A 19,687-nucleotide genomic window follows, 5' to 3' on the forward strand; every position below is an offset into this window, starting at 1 on the left:
GTAGGTATTGTAGATTAAAGAGTGTCAATCCCACTCTGGCAGACACAGTTTCCACCATCCTTTAGACTTTTCTAAAGCTACAACTTCCAGCCTGACACAGCTCTGCTCTGTGTAATTACAATTGGCTCACAGGAGGCTTGAGAAGTTGAGAAGCTTGCTATACTTTTTAGGTCAGCTTCAATCACCCTCCAAGCAGAGGACGTCTTCAAATGCAAACCTCTTGACCAGTCAGATGCTGGATGTATTCTTTTCCCCAACGGTTCATGAGTGAGAACGTACACATTAGTACAGAATGACTAACAGCACCTTACAGGGATCATAAATTACAAATGTATGAGGAGCTTTCTGAAGTGTGAGCCAATAAAACATTAATGACTGTAGCATGAGACTGCTAACAGGAGCATGATGTCTACAAAAAGGTTACGCATGAGACAGGTGATACAACCCATATGTAAAAGAGAGTAAATCAACATTACATTCAAATTGAAATTTGATTTCAGCACACTGGATTAGCCAAAAGACGATACATACTCACCAGCCACTTTATTAGGTACACCTGTTCAGCCGCTCTTTGACACACATAACTAATCAGTAAATTACATAACAGTACCTCAATTAAATTCTCTAAGGAATATTTTGAGCGTGTTGTTGAATCTATTCCACGGAAAATTAAGGCAGCTCTGAAGTCAGAAGTCAAAATAGGGACTGAGCTGGTGGCAAGTTTACATGGCTAGCTTTCATCGTTGACATTTACTTTATGCCAATCTGTAACTCCTTAGTATCTCAGCGTAAAGTGTAATCATCATAATGGAGTGTGAGTGAATTGGGCACAGCAAGAGCTCTGTTATTTAAGGCTGACTGCACACATTTAACTTTTTAAGGGAATAAATGATGCTTTATAAATATCATGTTATTGAAGCATAACTGAACACACAGATCCTTTCTTCTCCTCCACATTCAGAGTAGAGCTTGATCAGCATTTTTAAGCCACAAGATACAATTCAAAAATATTGGACTTTTTATTAAAATGCAATGAAAAAAAAACCTCTTGAAGACACAGAAAACACAATAAATCACATTACACCAGACACACAAACACTGTGCAACTTATAGACAATATGGGATTCATTCATGGATGGGCTAAACTTGCTGACCTTGCACAATTAACAGCAAGGCCATAGCTGCTGCGGCAATAATGTTTTTACCTGTATGCTTCCAAATGTCTGCAAAGCAGTGAAGCAGTAACATGAGGTGCCTGAAAATAAGAAGTACATTTTTGTGCATGACTTTGATTGAAAAAGTCCACCCGTTAAAGCACCTGTGACTGTATATATTCAGTGGGTTAACGGGAACCTTTGCTGTTATTGACTTTTCCACTTGGGTGACCAGACGAAGTTCGAGACTGAGACTAATTGAAAGAGCAGAAGGCCTCGGGGGCATTTCAGATGAAAACCTGCAAAATGCAGCAAACTGTTATTACTGCTGCCATTAAGTATGCTTCTTCAATGTGCTGAGGAAAATCACAGGTGAACAAAACAAAACAAAAATACATCAAGGAAAGAGCCTGGGATCTATCTGGCAAAGAATAAATTCCAATTTTGTCAGTACAGCATTGGTTAAAATGCACGACATGGAGGCATGTAGTCCCAGTAGATCAACTTAAGGCACTTTTTTTTCCTGGCTAACTTTTTAGATTTGCATTCCAAGAAGTGTAAAGCCTCAGGATTTCATATCTAGGACTCTTATAAGAGAATGACTTTTCCAATTTAAAAAAGAAAAAAAAAAGTCATACTTTGCCCTTGATGCATCATCTTTAGCTTATATTGCTCAGGCAAAACAAGAAGAATTTTTGTGAAAACTTTTAGATTTGTGATATCACTACTTTGCTATTAATGATATTGATTTCCCCATGTTGCTCCTTGATTTGGTTGCATGAACCAAATCATCAAAAACAAAACGTAGTTCAGTATGGAACAAAATACAAAAATACACCAAATCTACACAGACTTGAACACATGTCCCCTGTCAGGGTTATCTCTTGGTATTTTCACATGCTGGGATGACACAAATAATAATTCCCCTGTCGTTGAATTGCAAAGCAGATCAAAAATGTGTTTTGTTAGGTCACCGTGACCTTCACATGACACCACAACAAATTCTGACAAGTTCATTCTGGAGTTCAACTAAACCACAAGAAGGTCCCTCAAGGTGTTTGAGATTTGACAAATATCACACTCACAAAAATGAGACAGACAGACATAGAACAAAATGACCATCTTCCTTTGCTTTATCTTGCTTAACAATCTCTGTCTCTCATAGCTTGTTGACTGATGCTTCCACAGTCAAACAATTCACCCCCCACCTCTTTCATGTCATCATTAAATATTCATCGTGCTCCTCAGGGCTCGCCTCTCTAGATCGGAGTGACATTAGGGCAGCAGGTGGCAAAGCTGCTTGCCATTAATTACAAACATCTCCAGGCAGGTGTGAACCCTCGCCCAATACTTTTCATTTAGCAGGGACTGGGACTCATATAAAACACAGCTAAATATCTTAGCCCTACAAAATAAACAGTGACAAGCAAGCAAAGAGGTATTTTCATGCGCATTTACAGTCACAACCCAGGGTGCGAATAATGAGTCGATTTCCAAAAAAGCTCTTTTTGAGCAAAACACTTTTCTCTCTGTCTTTTACAGTTTCAAAATAAGAAAATGGGAAAAAGCCTAAAAGGAAAAGATTTGTAGATCTCAGTAGCGCTACCTTCTGCAAAAATCACAGCGTGGAGAATCTTTTTGTAGCATTTAGAAGTATTTCACTTCTAGTTTTGTTTGGGGGATTTTTTTCCTACTTTTCCTGCAAAAGCATTGCACTTCTGTTAGATTCTTGGGCGCCTCTCATATGTATTACTCTTCTAATGTCTGGCGGCAGATTTTTTTTGATGGCGTTTAGGTCCCAGGATTGTGAAAACCATGGCAAAAGCAGAACCTTTAAAATACAGACAGTGTGATATTTGCTTCCAGAAGATGTTGGTGAAATGTACCTCACGTCAATGGCTGCAACACAAACAACGAATGATCAATTCCCCCCATGGGGTGTAGCTTTCTTCCTTTTTATATCCAAACATATGATGATGGAAAATTCAGTTTTAACTTCTGAATACAGGAAAAGCTTCAGGCTCATTTAGATATTTATTTGCAAACTCCTGTTATTGAGCTTTTCTTCTCATGACTCGGTCTTCTATGTGCAGGTGTTGCTGCCCAGTGCACCAGAGCTCCAATATTTCTAATAACAGTCACTTAAGATTCACTATGACTGCTAAAAACACCTCCTTGTTGTATAATTGTCTTCTCCAGCTTTGTGGGTGTCAGTTACAGCAAATACATTTCGAATGCTAGGCAGCTTTGTAGAGGAACCCACGACTGCAGAGTGACTCCTCAAATGTCGTCTAAGCTCTAGTTTAAGTTAGTGATCTTTATAAAACTCTTCTGAGCCATCAAATCTCTTGTAGTGCCCAAATCTTTGATCTTCGCCCTTTGCTTACTTCTCTACAAGTATGCAAAACATAAGGAATTCCACTAACCTTAACCTTCTTCTCAGTTAACTTTGGTAACATTTTGCCAACAGTTGCACAAAATTTTACTTATAAAGATTCATGCATATTGGTTCTCTGTTTTAGTTCTCGTTTTTAATGTGTCCAAATATGCATTTTAGGGCCCAGTTCATCTTGATTCAAATTATTTTTAAAGCAGAAAAAAAAAAAAAAAACATTACTGCCATTTGCAGTGCATGACTATGCTTGGCACTTTAATTCCACCTACTCAGAAAAGGCAGGCGGGCAGACAAACTGGCAGGCGGGAGAGTGGATAATGGAGAAATCACTCAGGCATCTTGACACAAACTACCCAAAAATAAATAATAAAAAAAAAGTATAGATGCTGGAAACTACTGACAGACAGATGCAAAGAGACCATTATCAGAGAGGCAATGCACTGTCAGTGACATGCACACTGACAGGTGATACATCAAAGAGAAGCGGAAGCTTTCAGAAAAGAAGATGCAATCATCAAGCCACAGCTTGATTTTTATGATGGGTCCGTTATCAGCCTCTCACATGCCAAAGATGCGTCTCTCCCTGCTGTCTTGCTTTCATCTTTTCATTGCTTTCTTTCAATAGACTCTTACATTTTATACAAAATTCTGACCACTTGAGAAAACAGCAGAAGCAGAAGTTTAGAAAAGGTTTGAATCATCTAAAGAACTTAAATATTACAAGTAAAGATGTGTAATGCATTCAGGAGTTGCAAACAATTACATGTATTTTTCCCCCAGAAAAACAACAGCAAAAACACAACAGAACAGAAAGTAGGGGTATTTCACATCACTGGAGCAAAATTATTATCAAAAATATGTTATTACTTCTCCTGAGGACCAACTGAGTTGCTGTAATGATGTGATGACTAACATCCACTTGTTGCATGAGTCACCATCCCAACGCCATCTAAAGATGATGACCTCATCTTACTTTGCATAAAACAGTTTTTAGCCATTACACACACACTTAAAATGCAGTGCATAATAATGCACTCAGTAAGGTCAACAATCAGCAGCTATGAAGTGTGTACACTGACGACAGAAGTCAAAGGCAACCTGCAGTCAATAATGGGTAAATACACGCACACATACACATCCAGCATTAAAGTAAAATGATTCATATCATACTTGTACTTATTTAGTCTATTTCAGAGTGCCTTTGCTGAGATGGTCTGGCTCATGACTCACCGGTGTTAAGGACGGTGGCTCACACCATGAGCATGAATGTGTCTGTTGATTCATGTGAAAGTTGTGTGTTCAGAGGGATGTAATTATTTTTGTTGAGAAGTTCTTAAATAATCATATATATTACTTTTAATTATAATATTAATGGATCTGGTTTCAGTTTAACTGGTGAATCTAAATTGCCCATGGTTGTCCGTCTCTCTGTGATAGCCCTGCATCAGGGTAAGAACATTCAATGACTGGTGAGTCAACAACATTGCTTCATGGTCAGCACTCTATTTGCTCAAAACAGACCATTTGCATTAGTGCTGATGCCACACATCCCATCTATTATACTTTTTATTATCCGAATCTGTAAAATTTACTATTAGCTATATTTAAAAATGATATACTAAATCCTCAAACTTAGTGGAGTTAAAGGATAAAATAGAACAGATTTGAAAATATAAAGAAAAGTAAAGAAAATGTACTTTCTGCAGTTACTTAACGTGTCATTTTACAATGTGACAAATTCACACATTCAATAGAAAAAGAAAAAAGGTCAATTAATGAAGTCATAAAAAACTGTTTCAGATGAACTAATGTTGATTAATGTTGAAAAAATGTTTTCTTTATTATCTCACTTGCATTTTTTAAAGCTTGCTAAAAATATTGCGCGTTTTTTTTTCTTTGCAGCCTATTTTTTATAAAAAATGTTGCTTTAGAACAGCCCACCTGCAGTGTATGTGCAAACACTGATGTAAGACACACAGTCTGCTGCCTGCGTTTATCTCCCCTGGTTCCTTAACAGTCGTCACATCTGTTGAGCATCGTTATCAGGTTGCTGTTGTACATTTTGCGTACATATGTGTGTGTCCGTAACACAATTATCTACTTGGAAAGATAACGCTGCCTGATAATCACACTAAAATGTCAATTTAAGATTGATAAACCGACTGTTGAGCATGTCCCATTTAGCTGCTATCAAAACAACTGACCACAGATTAAAATATGCCTTCCAGTGCAACTGCAAACTACCGAAGACAACCACATAAAGGTGTGTTGACTGGCTCAGTATTATTGGAGTGAGAGGTCAGACAGTAAATCAGCTATTACACTTCTAGTTCCATTTAGAATTAGAAAGGTCACAATGACATGAAATGACTTTAAATCAAAAGGGAACTGGTTAAAAAAAACAAAAAAAAACAAAAACGCTTTAAGCATTCAGCATCTTTGTAGTAAAGCTGCACTGAGCATGTGTTTTAGGACCTGATATCTTATGCACTGCGATCACTGCTCAAAACAGTGAGTGGGCGCATACATGGGCACGCATCACATCTCAGGTCATTTGTGGCAAATGTTCTTCACATGCCTCAGGACGTTCTACAACTCTGCATTGACAGTCTGACTGTGGGGGACAAATTCATGGTGCATGGCTCTATCAGTGGTGAAAAAACAATTAACATGCTTGTGATCACACTTTATGATCTGATGAGCTGCCTTCAGGCTTTGATACTGTGGGATTTCCCATTGTAAATTCCCTTTCGGTTCTGTTGTAGCTATATATAAAAATTTCCCACTCGCCCTGTGGGTGGTCTTTATCCTTCAAGCTTGAGGGTCCTGCACAGTATCTTTGATGTTTATAGGGCTGCACTTTTCTGGGCAGAGATGTCATTCCTGGAATCTGCTTGAGCGACTTACCCATTTTGGGGGTCACTACTCCAAGTACTCTGATAATTAAGGGTAGCACTATTGCTTTTACCGTCCACATCTTTTCTGGCTCCCTTCTCGGGTTTCTCGAGTATCTTTTGTTCCTTCTTCCTCTTGTTGCTATCACTTCGTGTAACTACCTCTGCTACTACAGTCTTCTTCCTCTGCTTGTCCACCACTACTATGTCTGGATCTTAACTCGTTATTCTCAACCACCCTATTATCCCATTTTGACCATGGGGCTTCCTGGCCATACTTATCATACATGTTCCTGTACACTATGCTGGCCACTTGGTTATGCCCTGCCTGCTTGCATTGTACACACTGCTGTTACAGTATGTGCTGGATTGTCCCTGAGACCATCTCAGATTTGCCTAATCAATATTTATGCCATTTTTTTTGTTTTATAGATGTTTTTCTAAAACACATTTCTGTTTTTCGTTTACAACTATCAGAATTAAAAAATGACTAAAGTTTGTATCCCATCTACTATTATTATTTTTATCAACTTCTACTGGAGTATTTCTTTATTCTAGTAGCTGTACTTCTACTTCAGAATGTGTGCTTTTTCCAAGTCTGAATACCACATAAAAGAACAGTCGTTATCATTCTCAGCCCATGGGAAGTGAGGAAAATAGGCAGGCGTGCTGACCTGAGTGACTTTTGGAAGGGCCAAATTATTATTGCCAAGTGACTCGACCAGAAGCAACGCAATCCTTTCAGTAACAGTGAATACCTACCAATCACAGTCTGAGCCGGGGAAAAAAAAATCTAACCAGGATATTTGCTTTGACATGGTATGTGCTGAAACAAGTCTGAGCCATGGCAACAACTTAAAATAATCATGTAATGTTCAGGCCTCTGCATCGTGGTAAGACTCCTCGCTTTTAAGACACGAATAAGACTTGGTTTCAGTGCATTTCATTCAAGGTCCTGTTTTAAAATATAGATATTTCTGACATTTCACAGACGAAATGACTAAAGCACAGAGAAATATTCTAATCCCTATTAATCATTACATTTCATCCTCATTATGTAACATATTCATGCTCATTGATACGTTTTGTTCCTGTGCCAAGATGACAACATAATTTACAGCTGATTCAAATCCTCTGTAACACCACTGACCTTCTCTCTCAGCTCTCTGTGCTGCCGCTGCCTCTGTCATATCTCTGTGCTTTCTGCATTGGCAGGAGGAACACACCCATCTTCACTGTCACGTAAATGCACACACTTTAACAGACAATCCTCAGCACTACCTTCATAATAAGACTAGACTTCTTTGAATTATTCAACATCTGCTCTGTTCACAGATGAAAAAAGATAAATTATAAATAAATTGCTGCTGATGACTAATTCAGTAAAATTAACTGGGCAATTCCCATGAGATAAATGAAGGTAAATGGACACAGTGTAAGATAATGACTATACCAGCTTTTGTAAGAAATCCTTCAATTACAAAAATGTCTCCATTATCCACATTAACTTAGATAAAAGTGAGCCTACCTCTCGTTGTCTTTATAACAGTAGTAGGAAGTCTCTGCAGTTTGCCTGCATCATAGACCCCACCCCCATATGTTGCACATATTAAGTACTACCACAAATAACATCAGCGGAAAGTGAAATATGAATCAATGTTGTTCCCTGGTGAATGTGCGAATCACGCCTGCTGCACTTAAAAATGGAAGCTTGATGTTTACATACTTCTCCGTCATCAGTGAGGTATGAAAATCCTGACACACGTGAGTCTGAGGTTCATTAGTACAAATGAGAAAGTGCCAGGTGACGTCTGTAGGCAAGCGGAAAAGATAGTGGAGGAGGATATTAGAGAACATTTACAGATAAGAATAATGATTAGTATACAGTAAGGGGCAGGTGGCTCCACGGTGTACTGGTTTACATATTTGCGTAACAAGCGAGAGATCCTCCTTGAGCATCCGCCATAAACACCAGCCAAATCAAACCTGCAGAGCCACCCGCTTCGGCCACGCCCTGTCAATAAGGAAGCGGTTGAAAGCAGCTTTACGAAGGCAAAGACAGTACTTTGTGTTTTAGTTATTTTGAAGTATAGTAAATGCATTATGTAACATGGTGTGTTATTTAACCCCCCCACCAAAAACACAACCTATTATTCATTTCATTCTTTTATCCAGCTCAGAAAGAGGTTGGTTTTCTATGACTCACAAAAAAACATGGTTGACTCTCTTACACGCACACCACTAGACAAGAGCATTAAAGTGTTTACCAGGACAGGGCTACTGCAACGATATTTGTGCATCCCATAACGCAGTGATAACCATGGACTCATCCATTGTAGCTGAAGAGCATGAATGAATCTTGCCTAGAGTTGCACTGCACTGATAAAAGGTCTTAAGTACAATACAGACTACAAGCAGGAAGACATTAATTAGTATTCAAGATGTGATCCATGTCTCTTAAATGTGTCAGGGACATTTTATAGACCACTCCTAGACAGAGCGCTACTAGAACACTGGAGAACTGAGACTGTGTTGTGATATTTCATCTGTTCTGGGCTGTAGTCTGTGGTCAGTTGTAACTGATTTAATCCTCAGAAATAAAGATATTTATTAGGGCTGTGCCATATCATAAAGTCCACGATAATACTGGTATAATTAAAATACCAGTATTATATGGGGTAGCTGTAGCTCAAGAGGTAGAGCAGGTCATACACTAATTGGAAGGTTAGTGGTTTGATCCTTGACTGCTCCAGTCTGCATGCCAAATACATACATACATAGAAAAAACTGCTTCTTTAAAGTGCTTTAAGTGCTCCAGCAGAGCAGAAAAATGTGATGTTAGAACCAGCTGATTTATGTTTTAACCTTGTTGTGAAGCACTTTCGTGTACCTTCAGTTTCAAATGTGCTATATAAATAAAGTTGTATTGTATTGTACAAAAATCTGCGTGCATACACAATAATGACCAAGCCCAGCTATGTCTGAGAGCGAGAGCTGGGTGTCAGTCTCCAATGGCAATTTACTAGCTATAAAGGAGGTTACTTTAAAAACCTCCAGCAAAGCAACATTCTTTGCAACTGTTCATTACTTAAAGGAAAAAAGGCACACCAGCAACTACAATAAGGCTACAAAGGCACAAGAAGAAGGGATGCTAGCAGCTGGTGATGTGATACCCCAAAAGTCAACAAATAACTCATCGAGTATTGCTAGAGCATTTGCCAGCTGTGGTCACAATCAAGTGTGTGGGGATGGAGAGGGGGGATCCAAATGACATTTGACATTAACTTTGTCACTATTAAACTAAAGCATTAAGCTGTATATAATGCGTCACTAATACTGCAATATAACCTTCCAGCTGCTGGCACCTCAGTAGATTCACACTTCAAATTAGGTAATATGACATCAGTGACAGCAGCTCACTTATAGATGCTGATGCCTGCAAGTTGCAATCTCCAATAAGGACGCCTTAAATATAAATCATCAATTATATAATTATTGCAAGTTTCTTTGAAATATAGTGACATAAGGCCATATGACCAACCCCCAGAGTTAAAATGATCTGTTCCTAGCTCACTGGGCAACTTTCAGTATACTGGTTAGCCCACATGCCAGTACGAGATGAGCCCCTTGGAAATTTTGTTCAGAGATCAGACATATGCATATCAGTCGGTAAGGATGATTCATAAATTCACACACACTGTAAAGCACAATTTGCAGATCACCACAAACTGAAAAAGAAACATTAATTTTAAGCCCATTGAATGAGAAAACGTTAGTCAGGAGTTATAGGCAATATAGGTCTTATGACATATTTTTTTAAGACATTTTCTTAAAAATGACAATTTCACTGATCAGGTGTTTCCGCTCAGTATGTTTAACCCTTTTTGTCTAATTCTAGCACCGTAAGTGCAAGGGGATAAGAGAAACATAGTCCAAACAATGGCCGCTGAACCTGTGTTCTTCCCACACATATTACTGTCACACTGAGTCAACATATAGCTTTAAATATTGAGATTTGTTTCTTCATTCAGACAACATTTCTTATCTAAGCTATAAATACATTTTGTTAACTTTTGTTTTCTTTCTCTAGCTTTTATAATTTCCACTTATCCCCCAGCTGGTCGCAGCAGATGGTTGCCCATTCTTGAGCCCGATAAGGCAGTGGGCTCTTCCGGTTAAAAGAGTTTTTCCTTCCCACAGTTGCCAAGTCCTTGCTCATAGTGGATTATCTGAATGTTGGGGATCTCTCTCTAATATTGTAGGGATTTTACCTTGCAATATAAAGCTCCTTGAGGCAACTGTTGTTGTAAATTGGCATTATAAAAATAAAACTGAATTAAATTCAGATAAATTCCCTGTTGCTATTTGGAACTGTGGGATTGAGTTAAACCTGAAAAAAATGCATCCCTTCAGGCTCCAGCATTTAAAAGGATAAACAAAACATTATTTTTTAGCAAGAATATGCATGAAATGCCAAACGGGATGCCAGTGAGGGAAGTGACAGGAAAATGAAGGAAAACTTAATGTATGATGGATGTGAACAATTACAGTTGATATTGGTTTCTCAGTGCATGAAAATCTCATTGCAACAGACAGAGACGTACAGGCTGACATGCTAAATACTGTTTGGTGATAGATTGATGGACTTAATACTAATACAAGTAGTTTATGCTCACTTCTGTTATCCTTGTGCACAGTGCATGCTTTCTTCTGCACTTTGGTGTTGTGCACCTCCTAATATTGGCATATTACATGCACATGGCCATTCTAGTTGGGCTCAAGTCACAACCAAGAGGAGCTTCACATGCTTTTCAGCGATATAACAATGCAGGACAGTAGATTTTCACAGATGGCGCAGAGGGAGATTGATAAGAGAGTTGAAAAAGATGAGACGTCTCCAGAAGAATTTGAAACAAAAACCTTGCTGTTTTTTTGTTTGTCCATTGTTTTGACTTTTTGTAATAATATTCCAGTTATTATGCTGTGATTTTTTTCCTTAGTTGCTTTGCCTCTTGTTAGGTAGACTGTTTAATTTGGCAGATTTTAATGTCAAATGCCCTTTCTGATGCGACACCAAAATTTCTCACAGGATCAAACCAGGAATCATTTGCTTGTTAGGCAAATGTGTAAATCACAAACATACACTATATTGTAAAAGCTGTCACTCACCCATTCCAGTCATTCTAGTAACTTCCGTGGCCACAGGTGTATAAAAACAAGCACCTAGGCATGCACACTGGTTCTACAAACATTTGTGAAAGAATGTGTCACTCAGCAGTACTGTGTTAGAAAGCCATTGTGTAACAAGTCCAATCGTGAAATTTCTCATTGAGAAATTTATAAATATTCCACACAGTCAACTGTTAGTGGCATTGTAACAAAGTGGAATCGATAGGAAACAATAGCAACTCAGTGAGGAAGTGGTAGAGCGGGGGTCAGGGGATGCTGATGCGCAGTCAATCATTACAGACCTCCAAACGTCATGTGACCTCCAGGTTAGCTCAAGAACAGTGTGTAGAGAGCTTCATGGAAAGGGTTTCTATGGCTGAGCAGCTGTGTCCAAACCTTACGTCATAAAATACACTGCAAAATGTCAGATGCAGTGCTAGAAAGCATGCCGGCACTGGACTCTAGAGCAGCGGAGACGTATTCTCTGAAGTGGCAAATAACGCGTCTCTGTCTGGCCATCTGATGGACGAGTCTGAGTTTGGAGGTTGCCAGGAGAACTGTGCTGTCTCACTGCATTGTGCCAAATGTAAAGATTGATGCAGGGGGGATTGTGGTGCGGTCGTGTTTCAGGAGTTCATCTTAGCCTCTTAGTTCAAGTGAAAGGAACTCCTATGCTTCAGCATACCACATTTTGGAAAATTTCATGCTCCCAACTTTGTGCTAACAGTTCGGGGATGAGCTCTTCCTGTTCCAACATGACTTTGCACCAGTGCACAAAGCAAGGTCCATAAAGACATGAATGAATGAGTTTAGTTTGAAAGAACTTGAGTGGCCTTTACAGTTTAGTCCTAACCACAACCTGATAGAAGACTTCCCAGAAGAGTTGAAGCTGTTTCAGCAAAGGGTGGGCTGACATCAGACAGTAGACAAAAACTTTTAGCAACACAGTGTATGAAAGTAAAATATCAAAATTTATTTCGTGTGATTTCTGAAAACAATCATTTAATATCTGTCATAATTAATTTTTGCTTGGGTAACAAGTCATTTACACACACTAATACCTGCAAAGTCCCGATCCATTAGCACTTGTATTAACTGTCAACGCACTGACTCTGAAGATGATCACTTGTCCCACTTTTATGCAAATTTTCAATTTCAATTGAACTATAACAAGAGACAGTTCATTACCCTGAAAACGGAACTTCTCTGGTTAAAATTTTAGTTCCTAAAAACTTTTACATGTGCAAAACAGTGATGTGAAAGTAGAAACGCATTTGAAAGACAGAATTACGCATTTCTGGATCCAGTGATACATCTGCGACACAAACATTTCTTGGTGTGATTCATTAGGCAGCTAGAGACTTGAATTCACCCTATTAACCTGGTAGGGTTGATATCATATCATCGCCATGAGTGTGAAATAGAGAGCTATGTCTGCTTCCCATTTGTGTTATGACAGTAAGCAAGGTACGGTCTAACCTTTCACTCTTATCTGTAATTTAATCCTTTATAAGCATCCTGCATGGATTTTTGAAGCGAAACACAAATGCAGAGATGCAGCACATTTTGCATTCACACTCACTGTATCTTAAGCCAAACTGTGTACTAGTGCAACTCTAATCCCGAGAACATGTTGAGGTTTAAATGAGATGAGAATGCAATAAACAAGAGGGGAAAGGAAAACATTGCGTCTTGCTGGAGAGCTTTGAAGTGAGAACTGGATCAAATCCCCATACGAAGCAAATTGCCTCTCTTTCCCACCAACTAAAGGGGATCAAAACTGTCTGTCCTAAAAATAAGAATCACTCCCCATCCTTCTTCCTTTCTCTGTGTATTCTCCATGGGAAGACAAACACCACAGACCTTCAAGTTTTCCCTCCAACTCAACAAAGTCCTGGTCTTTCTCTTAAAAACAAACAGATAAGCCGCTCACTGTTGTCACTGTTTAAACAAGTTCACATTCATGTTTACATAGATATCCGTGTCCAGTTTTAAGAGATTATGTAATTATAATCATTCGGTGATCTGTTTTAAACGTAAATTTTTAAAAACCCCAACAAAATATAATAAGAGAAATAGAACTGCAGACGATCCTCGTGAGTCCTGGGCGATCTGTTTCAAGAACTGAACTGCTTAACGTGAAACCATGTAGAAGACAAAGGGAGCTTTGACGAGAGATCATTATTCACGTAATACAGCTCTGTGCTACACTGCGATTAAATAATAAGTCAATAAGGCAAAAGAGCTGAGTAAGTGCTAAACTTTATGCGTCCGGTTCTTTTTCCTCCATTAGCATTAAATGTAGCAGACAGAGGCCTCCTCTGTACTTGGAGAGGCCTAAATGTGCATCAGCATTACGGTGCTATAAGTGTCATAAGAGACATTGCATAAGTAAATAATTCAACCGCTCACCCACCCACAAACTCGTCCAGCCCACACAGGACTATACAATGGTTGGATATTTAGTTTACCACACACAGGGACACACACAAACATAAATTACTAGACTGCTGTACATTTATGTAATATTATAATCCTGTTCCCCCAAAAAAGTTGGGAAGCCGTGCAACCTGTGACATAAACAGAATTGCATTTAAACCCTGTCGGTGATTTTACAAAGCAAGCTAAAACTAAAAAGCTTTAATTTTAGAGAAATAAGAGATTAAACACATAATACAGACTGAAAGCAACACAGCTGCTACAAGTAGATCAGCAGTGTGTGCACATGCTTATAATAAAAAAGTGCTTACAGTAGTATAGTATTGATGACACTACTTTCTGGGGAAAGTGCTTACAGTATATAAATTTGTGTCTTTCTATGGTAAAGAATTTGTAGATGTAGTGATGACTTGCAGTCACATTAATCACATCTCAATTCTCCGACAAATTTCAGTTTACTTTTTAAACTGGGGCGATTGTGGCTCAAGAGTTGGGAGTTCGCCTTGTAATCGGAAGGTTGCCGGTTCGAGCCCCGGCTTGGACAGTTTCAGTCGTTGTGTCCTTGGGCAAGACGCTTCACCCATTGCCTACTGGTGGTGGTTAGAGGGCCCGGTGGCGCCAGTGTCCGGCAGCCTCGCCTCTGTCAGTGCGTCCCAGGGTGGCTGTGGCTACAATGTAGCTTGCCATCACCAGTGTGTGAATGGGTGGATGACTGGATGTGTAAAGTGCTTTGGGGTACATTTAACACAACGGCAAACCTTACCAAACTTTCCTACAACTGCTTTTTGTACCCAGCCATGTTGCTGAACTATCGCCAGTGAACCTAATTAGTCAAAAACAAGCAAAAAATATCTCAGCATGAACATGTAAAGATTTATTTTTACGTTATTCTCGGTTACATGTGGAGTTTGAACTGATTTGCAGTCACTCATCATGGGCATGAATGTTCTTCTTGACAGAAATGGTAGGGGCAATTTCAATCAATTGGTTTCTCATCACAGTCCTGGATTTTTAGCGTAGTCCACAAATTCAGTTTCTGTAGGGTTGAGGTCAGAGCTTTAGGATGGCCATTCAATAATCTTATTGATCGTCTCAAGTTTCAACTGTCTAGCTGTTGATTTGAAGTGAAATTGAAGAATTTGGAGGTAGTTCTCTTTTTTCGTTATTCCATACACCTTGTGCAATGATCCAGTGCCACCACCTTGCTTGACAGCTGGCGAAAGCCTCACTTTTATCATCTTTTAAACATACATCTCGTCATTGTGACCAAAAGTAAAGCTAGAATTCTCCTTCTTAGCTCTTCACTGAGTTGCTTGGACTTTCCCATTGTTCTGAGTACATCAGTCCAATAAATTCTGTCAAACAAATCCTTTTATGCTGGCAAAGAGAACCTACCAGTTGCAGTCAATCATGATCACGATGATGTTAATAAGCCTGGGCCTTGTCAAGTTAAAAAATGTTTTATTGCCTTCAGCATCAATTAGTAAGTGTGTGTATTTAAGCCTGTATGTATACTTTAAAATGTGTGTGGAGAAGAGAAAAGCCCCCCCAAAATTTCAAATTGCACACCCAATCCTTGTTTTTTAAAAAAGTAATTAAAGATGTGTGCTGCATAATTATTGCATCCTGGAAAAAGAACAGTTCAAATCTTTTAAAAGCACCCAAAATTATTACAACAATCATTCTGATAACAAGTAAACTGACCACAACTGTATCTGTCTGATTCTATCAAGAAAAGGAATATACAGCAAAAAGATATAGCTGTTTCTACTTTTATTTTAATCTATGTGCATCAAACGGAACAAAGCATTTTATGACTTAATGATTAAAAGTAGCACATTTTTGCAAATATGATTCTCAGTATCACCTAAGTGAACACCTGTTTCTGTCACATGCATAGACATCTGAATGTGATCAAATGAAGACATGGATAAATTTCTCTATAGTTGCCCATGTGGGACCATGAAACTGGCACATGATAGGCACTGTGATTGCCCAGGGAGACTAAAAAACTAAAGCATGTCGAACTAATTTAAGAAATCAATATCTTATCTTGTGAGACATCTCACACAGGAGATAGTCAGAGTTCTGGGACATGTAAAGTGACTAAATAGCTTTAAAAAGAAAATCCCATTAGAATATGGCCCCATTTAGAAACAACACAATCTGAAAATGTGTATGAAAGTGCATGTGTGCAGGGAATTCGTTTATGTTCGTCTTTGTTTGGCTCTCGTGATTTAAACTCACCCTAAAGTCGATGCCCACAGTGGAGATGAAGCTGCCGGCCAGGAAAGCGCAGTCTTTGAATCGGACCAGAAGACAGGTTTTCCCCACACCAGAATCTCCAACCAGCATCACCTGCACAGGTATTCCAGCAGGAGTGAGTTAGAGGCATGCGAGGGATATGATCCCCCCCCCCAAAAAAAAGTAAATGCCAGAAATAACTGAAATAATTAGCATGAACAGGAGGGAGCTGTTGCTCATTTGTTTAATTAACTATCAGCGTCTGATTGTTTGTCATCGCCGCATCTGAATCATTCGGCTAAATCAGTCCTGGTATTCTGGTGCTTGGCCACGGAAGAAGGTGTACGTGGATGAATGTGTGACTCCTTGCTGCGGCCAGTTGATGTCCTTAAAGCCTTTCTGTAAGTGCATGATGTATTCGTACGCGGCTAACTTTATTGCAGAAAAGCGAGCTGTACATTTCTCTTTTTATTCAGAGCTGTGATTAGGTTAAAGGTTTTATGTGATTACTATTGTCAGTTTAGCTGAGGCACTTTGGGACCTGGAGTATGGAAATTAAAAGCGCCTCCTGGGTCCGTAGAGAGGAAGCAGAGAGGACACGAAAGAACCAGGAAGGAGAATAAAAAAAAAAAAGGAGTTGCTCCCACTTCTTTTTATCTTTAAAAATCTTGTTTCTTTTATGACCCCTCCCTCAGAAGCTTCACCCATATTCAGACCTTTGAAGGGGTGTGTAAGAGAAGGTGCTTGGATTCTCTGTCTCTCTTATATTTAATGTGATTATTGACCAGAGAGAGCCATAATACATGGAACATGGCAAAATGCCCGACAAATGACACTTTTTAGAGCACGATCAGATAGAGGTACAGTGCAATCTCTCAAAAGCCTGCTGCTAACCTTGAATCTACAGGTTGGACTATAATCCAGTGCTGAATTATCAAAAGAAATCAAAAGAGAAGGATTAGAGAGAATTTCGAAAGCACTTGTCAGAGCTGTAGGAAATCAGTGTGGCAGCATATGATGCTACTGAAGAAAAGCCAGGCAGTAGAGATTTTCACCAGTAGAAATCTGAGCCCAAACTGAAACAGGTTAATCCAACCTTTTGAAAATATGGAAGTAGAAGCCCTTCATTTAAGTGGCTTACATGGAACAATCCATTCTTTCAAATGGAAAAAAAGCAACACAAAGCCATCTCTCCTCTCACATCAAACAGCTGCTTCAAAAACACGGAGTAGGTGGCAAGGGCCCCTTGAAGCTACGCTGGGAGTACACACAGGGAATCTGTGGGTGTAAATCTGTGTTTGTGTTGAGGTGAAGTGGCAGCTCACACCCAGTACCCTCACACTAGGTTGTGTATACCAACAACTCATCCTGCTTCTGAGGAAAACGTGCTATTAACCGGTTGCACGGAAGGAGCAAATAATTTGTTGGTTGGCTGTTGTAGTGCGATGCGCCCCTTCTCCGGGTTATCGATTGTTTATTGACACAGCTGCTATCGCGGGTTCGCTGCTGTTTAAATGATAAAGGTGGTGGTAAAACGGAAGACAATGAAAGCTGGGCAGGACAACGGCAGCAGCAGGGATAAAGTAGACTACAATCGGGTTTATCGTGCCTAAAATACACACACATACACAAAAGCATGCATATCATTTGCTCGATATTTAGTTTTTGACCTTCGTAGGTGTGTTGTTTCCCAAATTATACCCCACCGCACCCTTTCATGTTTTCATGCAAAGTCCTCCAACACAGTCGACTTTTGCGTGACTTGGGTTGACTGAGTAACATCGGTGGACACCTTTACCTTGAAAGCGATGTCATAAAACTCGCTGCTGTTGCTGATGGACGGTCTGCTGGGATGGACTACACCATTCATCTGAACGATGCCCGGGCTTCCTCTCGCAGATTTCCCGGTCCCTTTCCCGGAGGGGCTGCCCGCGGACGGGCTGCTGGTCGCTGCTTTGCCTTTGACTGCCTTCTTGCGAGACATGTCTCAAGATTTTATAGTTTGTTTGTTTCTTTAAAAAAAAACTATTCTCAACAGACACAAACAAACAAAAAGCAAATCTAACCGGAATCTGCGCAAGGTAGGGCTGAAAAGTTGGAGCAGCGAAGAAGTTAAATCAGGTGATTTTTTTTCACCTGTGCGTTAAACGCATGTTCCTCGACACCTTTCCACTCAAAGTAGGAGTGAATTTGTCGCAAATCGCTGTCGCTTCCGTTGTTGATCTGCCGCTTCCTGCTCTTGATAGGTTGCGCTTTCCAGGACAGCAGCTTCAGCACTGCGCGTAGTAACGGCAAAGCCGAAGGGGGCAGAGCTGAAGTCGATTTAGAGAGGAGGGGGGATTTTCAGGTTTAAACACAATCACGTGACTTCCAAACGCATAACCTCCAATCGACGGGGTCAGGGGCACTCTCCGTGGTCCTGAAAAAGAAGAGAAGGAACAACAACAACAACAACAAAAATAAAAAAATAAAATATCAGCGGCACAGCTTTGCTACAGATTTGTGTGCAAGGAATTCTTCCACCTAAAAACGAAGTTTTGCGTTCAATGAAACCTTGATATTTGCAGGACTTTGGGTCAGTGTGTGCTAAAGTACAGAGCATTCAGATATTTCTCTGTCAGCAGTCTGATTTTTATGTAATAAAGGTGATATGTTGTAAAGCCTCATAATAATTTGCATTATACTTTAAAACAGAACTGCTTTTAAAGCAGCTAGTTTTGCTTTTTTAGTAATAAGCTTACCCTACTTTGTGTTACAGAAGCCGTTTTAAGGTGAGTGCGCCAACATTTCCATGTATTATACTGATGATTAGCTTAGATTTTTTGTTTGTTTGGTATGTATCTCTCTCTCTCTCTCTCTCTCTCTCTCTCTCTCTCTCTCTCTCTCTCTCTCTGTATACATGGCGTGTGGCTGCAGGTCAGTACAAATAATTTTAAAAGGTTCTCTTATACATGAATAATCAAAAGAAAAACAGCTGAAACGTGATTTCAACAATGCGTCGCAAGAGGGCGGTATAGCAATAAGAAACAAAGTCATAGAGCTTAAAACTCAGACCTACAGTTGCACTTTATACTTTGATTTCTAGAAAATGAATATGATTGATTTAAATGTGTGAGTTTTAGAAATTGAGAAACGACTATATTAGATCACTATTAGGAGTAAAATAAAAAGAGTTGCTACTGTTGCATGAGTCTGGCTTATATATCAGTACTACTGGTTGCTTCTGTCCAAACTACAGTAGGTTTTTCAGTTGCCTCCATAATCAAGAATGGTAAATGATGGTCACTTGATCCTCTCTGAACTAACCCATGCCCTTTCTAATTCATATAATAGTTTTTCCTTCCGCAGCATGACTTCCGCAGCAGTTTTCTTTCCGTTCATTTTCCAGACTG

At 39.4% G+C, this 19,687-nt stretch overlaps 1 protein-coding gene across 1 annotated transcript in view; it reads right to left on the minus strand.

Moving 5' to 3' along the window:
• Positions 1-18,279, minus strand: part of LOC146633740 (ras-related protein Rab-26-like) — a 58,529-nt gene extending 40,250 nt beyond the window's left edge. Inside the window, exons 1-2 of the mRNA XM_085352460.1 lie at positions 18,094-18,279; positions 16,299-16,409 (exon numbers count right to left, since the gene is read on the minus strand). Of these exons, the coding sequence (XP_085208586.1) occupies positions 16,299-16,409; positions 18,094-18,279 (297 nt within the window). The remainder of the gene's footprint in view (positions 1-16,298; positions 16,410-18,093) is intronic.
• Positions 18,280-19,687: the final 1,408 nt, after the last annotated feature.

This window comes from Diplotaxodon limnothrissa, linkage group LG4 (assembly GCF_057381915.1).
Source record: "Diplotaxodon limnothrissa isolate DT_005_m linkage group LG4, D_limnothrissa_male_GT1.1, whole genome shotgun sequence".
Lineage (NCBI taxonomy): Eukaryota > Metazoa > Chordata > Actinopteri > Cichliformes > Cichlidae > Diplotaxodon > Diplotaxodon limnothrissa.